General features: G+C 33.2%; 4 protein-coding genes and 1 non-coding gene across 7 annotated transcripts; 2 read left to right on the plus strand and 3 right to left on the minus strand.

Moving 5' to 3' along the window:
- Positions 1-745: 745 nt before the first annotated feature.
- On the minus strand, positions 746-3,602 carry LOC108342958 (uncharacterized). Of its 2 annotated transcripts, none has more exons than XM_017580905.2 (7): positions 3,287-3,602; positions 3,038-3,217; positions 2,785-2,866; positions 2,496-2,603; positions 2,199-2,357; positions 1,003-1,216; positions 746-911 (listed from the first exon to the last, which is right to left on the minus strand). In XM_017580905.2, exons 1-6 carry the CDS (start codon positions 3,536-3,538, stop codon positions 1,020-1,022), a joined length of 978 nt encoding a protein of 325 aa, XP_017436394.1. In that variant the 5' UTR covers positions 3,539-3,602; the 3' UTR covers positions 746-911; positions 1,003-1,019. The 2 variants fall into 2 exon arrangements, with proteins under 2 accessions (XP_017436394.1, XP_052734850.1); XM_052878890.1 differs by having other exon boundaries at positions 746-914; positions 3,287-3,600.
- A 2,224-nt stretch (positions 3,603-5,826) lies between these two features.
- On the minus strand, positions 5,827-5,908 carry LOC128197643 (small nucleolar RNA R38). The gene has a single exon (XR_008250271.1). It is a non-coding gene; the product is annotated as a small nucleolar RNA R38 (small nucleolar RNA).
- Positions 5,909-6,076: 168 nt separating this feature from the next.
- Positions 6,077-6,821, minus strand: LOC108341910 (60S ribosomal protein L26-1). Its single transcript, XM_017579589.2, has one exon. The coding sequence runs from the start codon at positions 6,724-6,726 to the stop codon at positions 6,286-6,288; it is 441 nt and encodes a 146-aa protein (XP_017435078.1). The 5' UTR covers positions 6,727-6,821; the 3' UTR covers positions 6,077-6,285.
- A 415-nt stretch (positions 6,822-7,236) lies between these two features.
- On the plus strand, positions 7,237-9,173 carry LOC108342453 (endonuclease 1). Its single transcript, XM_017580234.2, has 9 exons — positions 7,237-7,426; positions 7,539-7,719; positions 7,835-7,942; positions 8,059-8,114; positions 8,198-8,281; positions 8,369-8,464; positions 8,567-8,631; positions 8,722-8,795; positions 8,923-9,173. The coding sequence occupies exons 1-9, from the start codon at positions 7,286-7,288 to the stop codon at positions 9,057-9,059; spliced, it is 942 nt and encodes a 313-aa protein (XP_017435723.1). The 5' UTR covers positions 7,237-7,285; the 3' UTR covers positions 9,060-9,173.
- A 2,883-nt stretch (positions 9,174-12,056) lies between these two features.
- LOC108342023 (external alternative NAD(P)H-ubiquinone oxidoreductase B2, mitochondrial) lies at positions 12,057-17,526 on the plus strand. 2 transcript variants are annotated; one of them, XM_017579724.2, is made up of 10 exons: positions 12,057-12,264; positions 12,711-12,963; positions 14,329-14,535; positions 14,747-14,997; positions 15,474-15,696; positions 15,809-15,913; positions 16,197-16,469; positions 16,563-16,684; positions 16,815-16,934; positions 17,034-17,526. In XM_017579724.2, exons 1-10 carry the CDS (start codon positions 12,173-12,175, stop codon positions 17,119-17,121), a joined length of 1,734 nt encoding a protein of 577 aa, XP_017435213.1. In that variant the 5' UTR covers positions 12,057-12,172; the 3' UTR covers positions 17,122-17,526. The 2 variants fall into 2 exon arrangements, with proteins under 2 accessions (XP_017435213.1, XP_017435214.1); XM_017579725.2 differs by lacking the exons at positions 12,057-12,264; positions 12,711-12,963 and adding an exon at positions 14,028-14,209.
- The last annotated feature ends 216 nt before the right edge of the window (positions 17,527-17,742 follow it).

Below are 17,742 nucleotides of genomic sequence, written 5' to 3' on the forward strand. Positions count from 1 at the left end.
TTATATAGAGAGTGATGAATTTGTTCCACCCCCTCCCATCTATACACTTTGTTATTGAGCAGTTTGGGTGTGGTGGAAAACTGGTATGAAATGGAATGTTACGAATGCTCTGAAATATGTCCACACATGCTTGAGCGAAGAGTATGTATGAAGCTGGAGTTTTAATTCGGACTGTGATGGAAGGCTGAAAAGCTTCCAGATTGCGAAGTAGCATGCTCCTATAAACACATACAATGTATAATCACATGGAATTACTCTTTTTTCTTCTTTAAGCTTACCAAATGCATTTGGTTTGGCAGACATTTGTGGAGTGAAACATGCAGGGATTAACTTCAAAGTATTTGAAACGCTCCACGTAACAAAATGAGCCTGATACACGATAGACATTCTTGGGAGTATATTTAATCTTTGATCTACTACGGGTTTCTCTTACAATTACTGGAGTGACCTATTTCTTTTATTCATTAGTCGCGCAGACGATGTGGCCAATGGGTAAAATTTTCTTTCTATCGCATCACTTGTTTGATCATACTTTTTTTCTCTCTCTTTTCCTACCGTTTATCTCTTTATTGTAAAAATCATTGAGATGAAAATACAATCTGCTAGAAAACGGATATATGGGTCTGTGCATTGCAAATCTATCGTAGTATTCTGATTTCTGTGTATTGTAATAAACTGGTTTAATAATACTTGTCTCAATTGACACAATCCAAAAGAAGTATTCCAGCATGATTAGTGCAAATTATTTTTAGACTTGAAAACCAATATATATTACTTGAAAAGTTAAAAGTATTCAATTTTACAAGAAACAGTCCGCTGCAACAATGTGTCTTTTAACAACACATTTCTTGTTACATCAATTGATACACACATACGGTAGGATTCTTGAAATGAACCAGCTATATCAATTCCTGCTTTAACAACAAAGCACAACATTATTAGAAACCTGAGATCATCACAAAAAAGTCTAAACACAGAATTCAAATATATAACATGAACTACATTATTTATGACAACGATCATGGCACAAGCAATATCTTCCCAATATGCTTGCTGCTTTCCATAAGCCGATGAGCATCAACAGCCTCCGCAAGAGGGAAAGATTTGTAGACCACAGGCTTAACCTTTCCTTCGGCAATGGCAGGCCAAACGTTCTTCTCCACTTCGCTAATAATCGCGGCTTTATTTTCGAGACTTCTATTACGCAAGCCAGCCGCTACAATGCATCCACCATATGAGATGCACAAATATAAAATTACCAAGTTAGATCGTATCACTCCACACAAAAGAGCCCACGTTCAAATAATGAAAAAGTTTGCTGTCCAAGCGTATGTTTCTGTTAACATAGGAGAAAGGCTAACGTAGGTTCACAAAAGTAACACCTTTATAAGTTTTCCATTTGACGCATGAGTCCTAATGAGTTTCCAAACATAGCTTAATGCTTCGACATACAAAACTCATTTTCAAGAAAATAAAGAGGTAAAATTCAAAAGGGGTGCGCCTATTCTTGGTGCACGTAACTATAAATAGAAAGTGACCGCATTCATATAAACAAGTCAAAGATTAAAAACTTGAAGAAGCTCCTACACAGAAATGTAGAACAATATATAGTAGTAAGAATGCACGAGAAGCACAAACAGAAATTGTAAGAAGTCTCATTGGAAAATTAAGAAAGTTAACACTATTTTCATTTCCTCATTACCCCACTACCCAAAATTTAGAATTTCATAAACTGATTTGCACTTTTGTAATTATTCAGACACTGTTATGTTGGGATCTTTCTAAGAGGATAGATTAGAGAAATTCACCACCAATGAGACGTCGGTTGTCATACAAGAGATATGACATCATCTTCAATCCAAAACCATAATGTTGTGTTGGGGATCTTTTTTCCTTGTTTGTTACTCAACTTTCTCTTTTCCACTCAATGTAAGTCTTTTAACTCATATTTGGATTCTAAAACCGTTGAAATCCTTCTAGGGAGATAAACTAGAGATTCACTACCAATGAAAATATGAGTAGTCATACAAGATATCATAACACCACCTCTAACCCAAAACCCTAAAATTATGAGTTACTCAATGTCATATGAAACTTTCAATTCATAATTGATTCTTAACATGATATTCCTACACAAACAAATGTTTACATTAAAAACTAAACTTGAGCAATATAATATATTCCCAAGTTTGCAATACCTTGTACTGTGAGACGCTTAGCAAGTAAAGGGCGGAGATTTGCTTCAGTAGTAACCCCACCCTGTAAGCCAATAATAAAAAGCCTTCCATCCAAATTCAAGCTATCAAGATTTCTTTGATAGTAGGATGCTCCCATACAATCAAGAATGACATCAACACCTGCCACCACACACAATTACACTGTTACACCATGCTTCTCTACAGAACAAAAATCATAAACATTAGAGGTACGACTACATAAAATATTAAACGCCAAGAAATACAGGAAAATCACATCATGCAAGCAAGAGATACTACCTTGTCCACCAGTTTCCTCCTTTACCCTCTCAACAAAGTCTTCTGTTTTGTAATTAATAGCCACATCAGCCCCAATACTCTTACAAAAAGCTAGCTTCTCCTCACTCCCTGTCAAGCAATATCCAATCTAGATTAATATTTCGGGAAACACTGCTTGGAATTTAAATAAACCAGAACGAGCAGTTTCACTAAACAATATATCGGACAGACAGCTGATCTTCAGTTCTCCATATTTTGAATACATTGGAAAGTGACTATTGTTGAATAACAGGATAAATCAGTACCGAACCTGCAGTAACAAATACTCTTGCCCCTCGATACTTAGCTATCTGAATTGCAAATGTACCAATCCCACTAGAACCACCATGAACCTGAGAGTGAGATAGAAAAGATTAAAGTTAACATAACATAACTCTTAATAAGGTAGCAAAGTAGGGTCATCATACATTTTCTAGGTAAGATCCAGTGAAAATCCTTGAGCGGTCAGGGTGATATAATGAAGATAATAATAGTAATATAGAATTTAGGGTATGATGAAATACCAACAGGGTTTCCCCTTGAGATAAACGACTCGTCATGAAAATAGTAGACCACACAGTGCATGCGACCTCAGGAAAACTAGCTGCATCCGTGAGGGAAACACCTGGTGGAATCGGAAGCACTTGCCCGGCGGGAACAGCAACTTTCTCGGCATAACCTCCCCCGCCGAGAAGAGCACATACCTGTGAATTAATAATTTTTAGTAACAGTGAAACGGTAAATATTGGAAAAGGGAATTAGGTTAAGAATACCTGATCGCCGATTTTCCACTTGGAAACGTTTTTACCGATAGATAGGACTGTTCCGGAACATTCGAGACCCAGGTAGGGACTGGCACCCTTAGGGGGAGGGTGGAAGCCCTTCCTCTGGAGGGTATCGGCTCTGTTAAGGGCAGTAGCGTGGACTCCGATGAGAACCTCGTCCTCTTGGAGTTGGGGATCTTCAACTTCTTGAAGCTGCAGCACTTCAGGACCCCCCGGACTCGTTATCACTATAGCCTTCATCTTCTTCCCTTCCCTCTCTTCACGCTTTTTAGACCCCACCCTCTCTACTTCCTTATTCACGATTTATACTACATGATACAGGAAGTAATTACATTTAATATTGGCAAAAAGTTATCATCCTGTATTCCCTCATACAGTAACATCTACTAATTGTAGCATTCTTTTCCCACCAAAAGTTTAAAATCTACATTCTTAAATATTTAAATCCCTAACCAAAATTCTATTAAAAGCTGAGTATATAGATATGAGAGATCATAATATGCCTTCATCAAAATAGACTTAATATAGATTTAATTGGATAATTGTAAATGTTGGTTATTGAATATTTTATAATAAAAATTATATCTCGGACATTCCTATTTGTGGAGGTTTTTCTTAAATAGATCATCGTATTCTAAATGATCTTAATTAAGTCTCTTATTGTGTAAAATTGATAAATTTAGACCTCACCGTTAATTTAATTGGACGACGTTAAATCTCATGTAAATAAAACAAATCCAACATTTTTTAACGCCGTCCAGGGTCTAAATTGATTTAATTCTAATTGAAACCATTTAAAATACAAGGACCTATTTGAAAAAACTTTACATAAATTTAAGTGTTACTGATAAATGACAATATGTCTCTAGAGTAAAATAGGGTCCATGTCAAGAAAAATTATATTCAGTTGGAGAGAACTACAAAAATTCCCTACACAATTTCAATTGTAGTATAAATTATAATATTTTTACCTCTTATTTACTCTTTAATTTACTTCTTATAATATTTATTTACGTGAACTCCATGGACTATGAATATCAATTTCTGTTACGTAGTCCAGACTATGAATATCAATTTCTGCACCGAAATCTTATTATTACAGTACCAATATGAACAATTTGACTTTTACTCATAGTTTTATGTTAGAGGCAAACAATGAGTGAAAACTAGAAGACCACTCCTTGATAATAGCGGACCTTCTCACCAAATGGGTAAGTAAAATTACAAGAAATATATGCACCGAACATTCAATACTCATTCACACAAAATATCAATATTTATTAATTCATACAGACTTATGAACATTCACCTTCGTTATAAACAGATGACTGTATAACTTTACAAATGCATTTTCACATGAGTCAACAAAACTAGAAACATACATTTCATGCCACAGCAATCCTTTCCTTCTGAAATAGGGAAAAAAAAAAGTTTGCAAGATGGTCGGATAATAATTATGCTAATCGTCCAAACCGAAGCAAATAGTTCAATAACACAAGTGATATAAAATTGATTGAAATTAAATGGTTTAATCTGAAAATACATATACTCTTTTATTAAACAATTTCAAAAGCAATTAAGTATAGATGTCAATGAAATTTGTTCATAAATTATTAACAAGACGTAAAGTCGTATATCCAAAAAAAGTAAATTAAAAATATAATCCATTAAAAAAGCACTTATTTCAGACAATAACAAAATTACTAATTGCTTAGCTACATTAAAAATTGAGGTGTGACAGCATCGCACCACTTTGAATGATTTGAAAAACAAAAGTTCGCAATTGACAATTTGGACAGTCACAAAGCATTTGCCTTTACACACTTTAGCAGGCCTTATGACATATCGGAGCCTGTTACGAGGAGTTTCAACCCCTCTATGTACATAAATATTTGACTGGAGCACAGAAAATTAATTAATACCACAAAAAAATGAAAAGTTGATCACTTTACTTAGCTTTCATGTGATCAAATCAAGTAACACATAGGAAACTTAAAACGAGTGAAAAAGGGAACGCATCTCAAACAGGTTCAAGAATCTTCATTTTTTGCAACTTCCAGTAAGTCTCGACAGAATTTACTTATTTTAACAAAAATAATTAACTAAAAAATAGAAGCAATGATTCTCCATAATATTACCGTCTTCATATCAGTTAAAACTAAAATCTAAAGCTAAGGTACATATAGCAACGACTATTGTCAACAGCAGTGAATTAATAGAGAAATGAATCATACCTCATTGCCTAATACAGCATACAAACAAAACTTCAATCCATCATACAAAATTCACTAAAACTAAGAGGTATGACCACCCAATGTGTGTTGACACGACTTCCCAATATCCAGTCCCATAACAATAAGGTATAATTTCATAAAGAAATGACAAGTTCCCAGCAAATATTGACAGAACATATTCATCATTCATTGTTTCATAAGCAGAAGTGCAAACCTTAGTTCATACAAAGGTCAGATTCATCAAAGCCCACTACCCAAATTGCTATTGCTATAACAAAACATTTACTCGAACAGAGCTGGTCAGATAACAAATTTTCAGCACCTGCTACCTCAGACAGGGATAACTGTAAAATTAAGGATCTCATCATCCACAGCACCGTATAAAACTCAAATAAAACAACAAAAACCTTTTGAAGCAAAATGTGTCCATCATCCCTATACAAATCACAAAGCCAGAGACGTTAACCATTGCACATTCTAACTACACTAACACAGCTACGCAATAGAGAGTTTCGTGATATAACAAAGTGTTTACACAGGCATGTTAAAATTCAGAGTAGTATAAAAGGGAAATGCAAGCAAAAATAACAGACCGATAGAAAGGGGCAACAAGTATTAAGCGCGTAGAAAAATAAAAGGATAAAAGGATTAGATATGGTTTGATTAACATAAGAAAACAAAAACTTTCAAAAAGGATAATGAATATTTAAGATAGAGAAACGCTACAAAACACTGGTTTATATGATAAAGAGATTAATCAACGGTTTGCATGATGTCTTCGGGAGCGAACTTGGTGCCCTTCTCCTTATCAGCGGCGGCGCGACCCTTCGCCTTGCGATCGAGAATGGCCTTGCGATCTTTGTCCAGTTTCAGCTTCGTCACCACAACCTTGGAAGGGTGGATTCCTACGTTGACAGTTGAACCATTAACCTTCTCGCGAGTGATGCGCTCGATGTGGATGACCCACTTGCGACGGTACACCTGAGTCACCTTCCCCTCGCGTCCCTTGTACGTTCCACGAACCACCTGCACTTCATCCTCTTTCCTCACCGGAATCGAGCGCACGTTGTACTTGGACCGGAGCTCCGCTGAGAGAGGAGCGCTCATCAGCACCCGCCGCACGCTAGACGGCGCGGTGAAGTGAGCCTTCCGGCTCTTGCGGCGGCTGCTCGATACTCTTGGGTTGAACTTCATCGTCTCTAGCTCTCTCTATCTCTCTCTCTATCTCTCTCTCTCACCCTCTTGCCGCGGCTTCTTAGGGTTTCTCTGTCGATCTCCTATATATTGAATGTACATATATGGATTGGCCTAGGGTTTTAATTCTTTCAAGTGGGTTACTGGGCCTTTCTATTTTACCATGGACCCAGGGCTTATTAAGTTCCTGCACCCCCTCACTCGTGAAAAAGACTAAAATACCCTTTATCACTGCATCACATTATGGTATTGTATTCTACGAATAAAAACTTACGTATGTATAACGCAAATGTAAATTAATAATAAAAACCAATGCAGTGTACTATAAGCAAAAAAAACTCAAAACTCTCTTTATATAACACCCCACCTTGCGTGTACTATAGAATTCAACTTGGACATACTTTTAAGATAGATATTGGAATCTTGCACTCAATCAAAACCGTGCCATGTGTTACGTGTTCCTTCAACACAATCATATGCATCTCTACATATATATAGATGTAATGTTCTATCATGAATAAAGCAAAGCATGTGAAGTCAGTGAGAATTTAGTGAAGAGATGATGGGTAGACATAGAAGTTTGTGGGTGTCTCTTGTTTCATTTGGATTTGTCTTGTTCTTTAGCTCAACTTTCATTGGAGTGCCTAGTGCCCTTGGCTGGAGCAAAGAGGGTCATGTCATGACATGCCAAATTGCACAGGTAAAATTCAATTTCAATCTGTTAAACAACAATTAATGCATTTCACTTGGCCAACACCACAACACAATACGTACCAATTCATCATCAGAAGCATTTGGTTTTTGATATATAGGCACTTTTAGAGCCTGAGGCATCAGAAGCAGTGAACCGTTTGCTACCTGACTATGTGAAAGGCAACTTATCAGCCCTTTGCGTATGGCCTGACCAAATTAGACACGGCTACAAATATAGGTGGACAAGTCCTCTTCATTTCATTGACACACCGGATAATGCTTGTTCCTTTCAGTATTCAAGTAAAGTTAAACATTGCTTATATGTGTGTGTGTATATATATGCTAATTCTTCTTATTATGTGTTCTCATTAAACCTTTGAATTATGCTATAATTTATTGTTGTTTGTTATCATAGGAGACTGCCATGATTCCCATGGTGTGGAGGATATGTGTGTTGCTGGTGCTGTCAAAAATTTCACTTCCCAACTCAAGCAATACAGAGAGGGGACATCTGATCAACGATGTAAGGAGTCAAATTTGAAAACAAAAAAAAACCTCTTCACCTGTACTTTTTTTCTTAATGTTTGTATGTTCTCCTTGATGGTTTCGTTCAATGCCTTTAGTTTTTGTATCTTACAGATAATATGACGGAGGCGTTGTTGTTCTTGTCACATTTCATGGGAGACATTCATCAGGTATGTGACAAGCTTTTCACAGTCTTGTGAAGTTTCTTACATACTTTCCTTTTAACAAAGCTTTTGGGAACTTGTCTTTTAAGCCAATGCACGTTGGATTCACCACTGACGAAGGAGGAAACACGATAGAACTACGCTGGTTCAGGCATAAATCTAATCTGCACCATGTATGTTGTAACTTCAACTTCTCCATTATATATCTATTCACAGATTACTTGTATGCATTAAAGTATTAATTTGTTGTCTATAATTAGGTGTGGGACAGAGAAATTATCCTCAGTGCACTAGCAGACTATTATGATAAGGATGTGAGCCTCCTTCTCCAAGACATTCAGAGGAACTACACATATGTAAGACTAAATTTGTCAGATATCCTTCCTAGTATTTATTAAAACCTTGAATTCTTTGATTGATTTCAAATGAAAACAAAATAATTTGTGTGCTGTGTACAGGGAATCTGGGTAGATGATATTTCATCTTGGAAACATTGTAATGATATCTCTCAGTGTGTAAACGAGTGAGTTCTCTCTCTATCACCTTCAGCTTCCACTTTCTCTTTTCCTCTGTTAATGTTCACATTCCTCATCACTCTTTTGGAATCGTATAGTTGGGCCAAAGAAAGCATACAAATTGCTTGCAAATGGGGTTACGAAGGTGTTAAATCTGGAACAACTCTGGCAGGTAACCCATTTCACCAACCATGTAGTCAACCAGTTATTTAAGGAAATAGTTCACGAAACTGCAAGCAAACTCATTAGAAGGTTAAAGGATTTTGTGGGATGACTTTTTGTTTGTGATTTTTTTGTAGATTATTACTTCGACTCAAGGATGCCATTTGTCATGAAACGAATTGCTCAAGGTGGAATTCGATTAGCCATGGTTTTAAATAAGGTGTTTGCTGCCTCTGAAGAAGGATTTACGTACAACAACAACGTAGGAAGATAGACTCATTCATATATAAGTTGTTTAAACTTTGTTACTGGAATTGTCGTCTATAACTTAGTTCAGAATTGATTTAATTTTATATAAATATATATACAATTCTATTATTGTTGTTTACTAATTTTTTAGTAAGTTGTTTTTAGTTTAAAATAATAATAATTTAGAAAATATAAATATTTTCATAGAAAAATGAAATTGGCAGACAAGTCTACTTAAAAATAATTTTAAATTAGTATAACTATGAATAAATAATTAAGAGAAATAATAACAATAAAATTGTATTTTCCTTATTAAAATCATATTAAACACAAATTACAGACACATTAGAATTATTTGATAAGAGTTATATATATATATATATATATATATATATATATATATATATATTAATAGGGTTGTTAATGTAAATTATTAGTGCATGAATGCTACTAATACAAATTATTATTGTGGTTAATATATATTAATTTGTTATTATACGTTAAACTGTCAGTGTTGTGAATTTATCAAAAGACAAATATATCTAGAGAAATTAAAAGCAATCTTATTTTACGCATGAGTTCCATTACCATCATTCAACACTTACTACACATATAAATTTTAATTTGCTCACATCATCAAAGTGATGATAGTAAACAAGAAAAAAAAGGGTAAAACACACAAACAGAGATAAATGAATAAACTAATTTTACCAAAGAACATACATACAATGTGCTTATAGAAACAAACAGCAAAACACGAATAAAATGTAATGAAACAACTTGTCAACCCAAACTACCAAAAATCAAGATTAATTCATAAGACATCTATAACTAATAAACAACTATTAAACTAAGAACTTTTTGTCACTCTTCATAACATACCCCACATTTCTCGACTTGAGACTAATGTAACGATAATCTCCAATACGAAGTTTCTATATTAATACATACACTATACATAATTAATATAAGAACTTTTCATATCACGTATCATCCACATTCATAATCATATCATAATTTATAATCGTTTTCAATTTCAAATAAACAAATGTCTAAATTATTTAAAACCACTTATTAAACATAAAAAACTACACAGATTGTACAACAGGGAACGCTTAGCACAAGGTATGATACTCACCGCGAAAGCTCTTACACTTTTGCTCACTCAATTCTATAAATCTCTTGTTTAGCAAATTAATTAATAAATTTGCTTCATACTTACAATGATAATTGACGTTTAGTGATATTCTACCACTGCTCAACTCCAAACCATTGACACTTTGGTCTCTTTAGTGATGAGTATTGAATCCTTATCAGAAACCTATGATTTAATAATATACAATTATTTTAAATATAAACTCAAATAACAAACAGTATTAAAATATGATGTATAAAATATGAGTACAAATAAGATCAACCTAAATTATAAATTTAAAAGAATTTAAAAATTTAATAAATTTATTTTATTTTATAAAATGATATGGATAGAAAAGTTTAACATATTTATTAGTTGAAATTAATTTTAAATTTTTTCTATTAATATTATTTTCTATTAACAACTTTAAAACAATTTAAAATAAAATTCAATATAAAATATAAATTTAAATAAATGTAATATTGTTAAAAATATTTGCATAATATTTATATACAAATTAAAACTGATTTCAATTTAAATAATAATGAAATTGTTTAAAGTAAAAAAATTGAGAAAAAATATAAAATACAATGACCAATTCGATATTAAGACAATGACACATACACGTAACGTCACGACATTGTCACATTATTACATTGTTACGTAAAATCATGACATTGTCACATTATTACACTGTTACATGATATGATATACGTAATAAATTTTTGTTTAAAATATTTAAAAAATAAAAAAATCAAATAAACTACAAAATAACATGTAACATAAAAAGCTTAATTGCATTAAATTTTTGAAAATAAAAATTATATTGAAACATAAAATAAATGGATATTTTTCAAAGATCAAATAAATAATGATAACTGTATAAATCTATATAAATTATAATAATACTTAAATTATAGTTGACACAATATTTGATTATCTAATATTCAGTAATAAAATATTTGACATATCTAAATAATATATATTTTTTAATTTATTTAATTTATTTGTTAAGATATATTTTTTAATTTATTTATATTGATGGTTGTTTCAAGTGTATTATTGAACTAAAATAGAAAAATAATTTCCTTGTATAAAATATGATAATCTTTTTTGCAATATTAGTGCGAAAGAAGCCCTATATGCCTCTGTATTAACCCAAACTTATATGATTTATTAACTATTATCTGCCTTTTGTTTGGTCAGTGTGGAGATTCTACCCGCCAGACATTAAACAAAGTAGTCTTTCTTCTAGAAATTAGAAATAAATAACAATTTTGGTCAATAGCTATTCTCCAATTTTGTAGCTTTTGCCGCCTCCATTTATTAAGGACAGTTTGGTTAACAGATTTTAGGTCAAACACTGCACTCGTCTCAACCACATTTTAGGTCACTTCCTCGATGCGAATATGCTATCTTCCTTCTTCCTAACCTAACGTCTAGAATCCTAAAACTGTGTATAATATATATTATTTAATATCTAAATACCAAGATTTTAATATTTCAATATATATATATATATATTTAATTATTATTATATACATTAAGAATTATATATATTAATCATTATTATATTGAGTACAAATAAGTAATAATTCTAACTAATATTTTATGTACTTAATTTTTTTTATTTTCATTATCAAACATTCAATAAACATGGAATGATCAGATCTGTCTCCAGTTTAATAGGCGGATCTGAAGGGCAGCTCCACCAAACCAAGTTTCTCATTAGTACGGACGCGTCAAATTCTTTTTCTCTATTAAAGAAATAAAATAAACACGGAATCGTGATTTGCATTCGCGCTGTCTAAACTTGGCCGCCAAGTCAAAGAAAAGGGCAAATCTGACAAATCGCTGCATAAACGTATGAAACCGTCATGACACCTTGTAGCCCTAAAAACGCATTTCCGTTTTCTTGGCTCTAGTCTTCCATTCTCTCTCACTCCTTCTCTCTTTCTTTCCCGCATTTTTGAACACGCATTTCTTGTTGCGAAAAAAAAAAAATGTCTAGCGTCTCTTTCTTGCAGCGTCTCTCTGGCGCTTTCCGTGAAAACCAGTCGCGTTTTAAGCTTGTGCTGATTTGCACCGCCGTAAGGTATACTATGATATCATTTAACTTCTTTAATCTTGTTTTTCGCTATTATTTTTTTCGACTTAAAATAGAATTGTGTTCCTCAGTCAGTAACTGTTGTGTTGTGATCGTGCTATTTCATACTATCATTTCTTTACAGCGAATTTCATACTTTCCTTTTGTTTCAAGAACTGAAGAGGCTAGATCCCTGCATTGCAGTAAATATGAAACATATTTTTCGATATTGAAATGTCAGAAACATTAACTGTTCACTTTTACTAGTTGAATCTTCCGAGGCAACTCTGTTCTACTCTAGCAATTTTACAGGATTCGTTCGGATTAATTTGCAAGTTGAATGTAAACCGTAATATATATGGATCCATCATTTAGGATGAACATACATATATATATATATATATATATATATATATATGTATGTATATAATCATTGATGTGAATGGTTGATGCAGTGGTGGTGGTCTCTTGGCTTATGGTGAGAGTGTTGCACCTGAGGAGATAATTACCGAGAAGAAAAAAGTGGTGGTTCTGGGAACTGGCTGGGCAGCCACAAGTTTCTTGAAGAATCTGAACAATCCTAAATACGAGGTTCAAGTAGTTTCCCCGCGGAACTACTTTGCTTTCACTCCTTTGCTGCCTAGCGTTACCTGCGGCACCGTTGAAGCACGCAGCATTGTTGAACCCATCCGCAATATTTTTAAGAAGGTGATGATTTAAAAGACCATGACATTTTATTTACTGTTTCGTCTTAGTTTTTTTCAGAATTAATAATTCGAAACTATGTGTTAATGTATCTCTCTTTTATTCAAACACACTATTAAAAAAAACCCACCTATGAAATATAATAGTATTTTAGTTTAAAGCGTTTTTCGGAAAACGTGTCAAAATATATTTTTATTTATTTTTTAAATAAAATTTATTATATAAGTTTTAATAAATTTTAAACGATTATAAAATAAATTATAAGTAAATTACTAAAGTAGCATTCTTCCAGCTGCATGTTTATATGTTTTACTTATACGCGGACAAAAAGTAGTAATAGTGTGCATTTTTTTAATTGTTTGTATTTTTTATCCATGATTTTTTCTTTTATCTTTTTCTAAATTTTTCATGATAAATAAAATATATAATTTTGGTCAAATTGATAAGAATAAAATGATTTAATGATATTCTATTTAAGATATTATTATTAATTAATTTTTAAATTTATGATAGATGTGAGTATTTATAATTGAATGAAATATTTAAAACTTTTATATTTTTTATTAAGTTCTGTAATTTATTTATTTTTATTAATTGATTTTATTGATATAAAACAATTAACGGTAAAAGGATTGTCCCAATATCACTATTAATAAGATTATTTTTGTTATTCAAGACAAATAAAACATAATATTTTTTTAGTAGATGGAAAAAAATAAGTAGTAATAAGATAAAATAACAATTATTTTACTTAATTAATAGAAATATTAAACAATAAAATTATAATTAAAAATATAATAATTTAATAATAAATAAAGACATATATTAAAAATTAATTGATACCTATTTAAAAATATTTAAATTTGAATCTTAATATATTTAAACTCTTAAAAAGTGACATTTACGATAAATGCTCATTGGCAATGGTAAAGCCAATTTTCAATGATTTTCAAGTTTTCTTTATCTGTAACAGGGACAAAGGTCAAACAGTCCAAATATTATAATTTTTAAATAAAAAATATTTTTTTTTATTAGTGATGTATTGAGTTTTCTCTTTCAAAATCTGCAAGTGTCATGAAACTGGTGTCTGGTTGCATAACTTGATTGTATGGTTTACCTTCATTGTTATCCGGAGAATACCATTCCTCTCGAATCGGGTTCTGTTGTGTACACTAACCAGTGTAGTTCATAATGAACTCCACGACGATGTTAGTTTTTCACCGGTTACTGTTAGGAGATGCGGATTCTGGTAATTTGATTTCCAGTTAATCAATTCTCTTTATGTGGTGTTTTTCACTAGCTTTATAGAAGATTCTTGAGACCAGGGCCACAACCAACTATGGCTTTTTCTTGTTTTCTTTTGATCAGAAAAAGGTGGATGTACAATTCAGTGAAGCCGAATGTTTCAAGATTGATGCAGAAAATAAGAAAATTTACTGTCGATCAAGTTTGAACAATAATTTGAATGGAAAAGAAGAATTCGTGGTGGATTATGACTACTTGATAATCGGCGTGGGCGCTAATGTAAACACATTCAATACTCCAGGAGTTATGGAGAATTGCCATTTTTTGAAGGTAACTTCATTTTTTTTATTACTTCTATCATATTTTATACTATACAGCATTTTAAGAAAAACTTAATAAGTTAATAAAAAATAGTCAGGTGAAAGAGGGAAGGAATCAAATCCATTGTTGTTATCATGCACGGTTACTAAAGCGTTCACTGCATTCTGTGTGTGTTTTTTTAATGGTTTTGGATTTGAATATCTTATTTATATGAGTGCAGGAAGTTGAAGATGCTCAAAAGATTAGAAGAACAGTTATTGACTGCTTCGAGAGAGCAAATTTGCCCGATGTAAGTGAAGATGAGAAGAAGAGAATTCTGCATTTTGCTATTGTTGGAGGTGGACCAACTGGAGTGGAGTTTGCAGCCTCACTTCATGATTTTGTCAATGAGGATTTGGTCCGTTTATATCCCGGGATAAAAGATTTGGTTAAAATTACTCTTCTGGAGGCGGCAGATCATATTTTGGGCATGTAAGGATGTGCTATTAATCGTTTTTTTGCTTATTATTTCTGATACACTGTCTAGTCATAGAGGTTGCTATTTTTGTGTGTAGGCATTCAAAAGTATTACATGGTTTTTAGCCGCGCATATTTGATGGCTTTGTTTTGTTGAAAGCTTTCTGCACAATTTAGCTGCTCAAAACCATTATTTCATGGTTCAGCAAATGAGGAGTAATGGATTGAAAGTTTTAGCTGTTGGAATTGGACCATGCATTGACGTTTATAACCAAACTAAACACACATTTTCTTACTGTCTCACGTGCACATGGTATTATGGTAAATAGCGTAGTAATTTTGAAGCTCAAGACACGTGTACAAGTCTACACATATAACCAATCTACATACAGCATATAAATGCTACTTATACTCATGTGGAAGGAGTATTAATGTCTGAATCTTGACATTTAGTTTTTAACACTTGATATGTTCCATTGCTATTCTCATAGGTTTGACAAGAGAATCACTGCTTTTGCTGAAGACAAGTTTCGAAGAGATGGGATTGATGTGAAAACAGGATCCATGGTTGTTAAGGTATCTGAGAAAGAAATTTCCACCAAAGAACTGAAAAGTGGAGGAGAGATTAAAACAATACCGTATGGAATGGCTGTCTGGTCAACTGGTATCGGTACTCGTCCATTTATTAAAGATTTTATGACTCAAATCGGCCAGGTGACTCAAATCATAGTTCCGAGTCATGTTTCTTTTGTAGTTTGAATCTATCATTCAGTATAGACAATTTGCAATCATTTGCCCTCAGCTCAGCATTATCTCTTGTGAACAGGCTAGTAGGCGTGCTCTAGCTACCGACGAATGGTTGAGAGTTGAAGGGTGCAACAATGTCTATGCGCTCGGTGATTGTGCTACGATAAACCAGCGAAAAGTCATGGTAATTAATACAAACACACTATTTTTTCCATCACATTTTATTAAGTTGCTTCCTAGGGTCTGCGTGGGCGTTTTTGCGCGTGACATTGTTATCCATTGACATTTGGAGCATAAAAAATGCAATTTTTTTAACCTTATTTTTGCAGTTTCTGTGCTCTGTTTGTTGTTGTAAATTATATTTTCTATGAAATAAAAACAAATTGCACTTTTTGCTTAATCAGCAGTTACTCAGTTATTCATTTGTTACCTGTCTGTTAAACATGATTTTATTATGGCCATTTCAGGATGATATTACGGCGATCTTTAAGAAGGCTGACAAAGACAATTCAGGAACACTGACGGTTAAAGAATTTCAAGAGGCCATGAAAGACATCAGTGAAAGATACCCTCAGGTTGAGCTATATCTGAAGAATAAACAGATGCGCAACATTGCTGATTTATTGAAGGATGTCAAGGGGGATGATAAAAAGGAATCAATTGAATTGAATATCGAAGAACTTACAACAGCACTTTCCAAAGTGGATTCTCAAATGAAATTTCTTCCTGCTACAGCCCAGGTTCATGTCTTATATTTGCTTGCGGTATTTACAACACTATAAGTTGCATGCTTCTCAGTGATACGTCATTAAACTTGTGAAAGTTCACGACAGGTTGCATCTCAGCAAGGCACTTACCTAGCCACATGTTTTGACCGCATGGAAGAATGTGAAAAAAGTCCAGAAGGTCCTCTCAGGTTCAGGGGAGAAGGTCGCCATCGGTTCAAACCCTTTAGGTACAATACATGATCAAACTAACTCCCAAGCTCACACCGTTTGCACAATTATGTTTACATTGATTCAGATGTCAATGTTTTCCATTTATCAATATTTTAATCACTAACACGTTGTCCTTTCCTACCCAAGGTACAAGCATTTGGGTCAATTCGCTCCTTTGGGAGGAGAGAAGACAGCAGCCCAGCTTCCTGGAGATTGGGTTTCAATTGGTCATAGCAGTCAATGGCTGTGGTATTCTGTCTATGCAAGGTACTGTGCTCCTTTACCATTTCGATATTCACGAAAGTTGCCTCAATTTTGGGACATTATTATTTGCAAGTTATTTAGATTCAATCAATCCTTTGACAGCAAGCAAGTAAGCTGGCGCACAAAAGCATTGGTAGTTTCAGACTGGACAAGACGTTTTATTTTTGGAAGGGACTCAAGTAGCATATGAGGGAACTCATTACTTTCAGAGTCTTGCATTGGCAACGTGGCGGAGCTCGTTGATCATGAATTTCATTTACTGAAATTTGTTTTCAATTCCATTAATTCTTTGAGTAAGTAAGAAGATTCACTCACTGCTGAACTCGAACAGCTCAGATACGCTCACCATTTGGAAACTCAAGGTTGAATACTCCCCTGTTTTTGGTATCATAGTCGTTGCATTAGTTGGTTTCCGAATTTTGCTGATGAAGTTTCTATTGAGAGATCTTAGGTGCTGTTCTTTCCATACTCAATCTTTCCAGTTTTCATAATTAACATTGTTCTTTTTCCATTTGTCCAATTTGGTAGCGAATTGCTGGCAACTTGGTTGAAATTTTGGTACTTGAAAAATTATGTAAGTGTGATTTTTATTACATCTGGCAGAAGTTTCCTTTTAGAAAAAATTTAAAAAAACATGTCCAAATATTCATTTTTTCCTCAAACTTATGGTGTCACAGTAATTGTGTGAAAATATAATTTTCCTTAACAAATTGTTGAAGGAGCCGAAAAAAGTTGAACGCTCTTTCTGCTTTGTATTGTCAATTTTCGAATAGAGTCATTTAGTGTAGACAGTATTTAAGAAGATACAAAC

This window comes from Vigna angularis, chromosome 6, assembly GCF_016808095.1.
Source record: "Vigna angularis cultivar LongXiaoDou No.4 chromosome 6, ASM1680809v1, whole genome shotgun sequence".
NCBI lineage: Eukaryota > Viridiplantae > Streptophyta > Magnoliopsida > Fabales > Fabaceae > Vigna > Vigna angularis.

Excerpts from the sequence above, each read along its gene's own strand:
- LOC108341910 (XM_017579589.2), bottom strand. The coding sequence starts at position 6,726 with ATGAAGTTCAACCCAAGAGTATCGAGCAGCCGCCGCAAGAGCCGGAAG.
- LOC108342958 (XM_017580905.2), bottom strand. The coding sequence starts at position 3,538 with ATGAAGGCTATAGTGATAACGAGTCCGGGGGGTCCTGAAGTGCTGCAG. Across the intron at positions 3,218-3,286 it reads AGTGGAAAATCGGCGATCAG|GTATGTGCTCTTCTCGGCGG; the intron begins GTATTCTTAACC and ends ATTAATTCACAG. Across the intron at positions 2,604-2,784 it reads AAGAGTATTTGTTACTGCAG|GGAGTGAGGAGAAGCTAGCT; the intron begins GTTCGGTACTGA and ends ATTGCTTGACAG.
- LOC108342453 (XM_017580234.2), top strand. The coding sequence starts at position 7,286 with ATGATGGGTAGACATAGAAGTTTGTGGGTGTCTCTTGTTTCATTTGGA. Across the intron at positions 7,427-7,538 it reads TGACATGCCAAATTGCACAG|GCACTTTTAGAGCCTGAGGC; the intron begins GTAAAATTCAAT and ends TTTGATATATAG. Across the intron at positions 7,720-7,834 it reads TTGTTCCTTTCAGTATTCAA|GAGACTGCCATGATTCCCAT; the intron begins GTAAAGTTAAAC and ends TTGTTATCATAG.
- LOC108342023 (XM_017579724.2), top strand. The coding sequence starts at position 12,173 with ATGTCTAGCGTCTCTTTCTTGCAGCGTCTCTCTGGCGCTTTCCGTGAA. Across the intron at positions 16,685-16,814 it reads CATCGGTTCAAACCCTTTAG|GTACAAGCATTTGGGTCAAT; the intron begins GTACAATACATG and ends TTCCTACCCAAG. Across the intron at positions 16,935-17,033 it reads TGGTATTCTGTCTATGCAAG|CAAGCAAGTAAGCTGGCGCA; the intron begins GTACTGTGCTCC and ends ATCCTTTGACAG.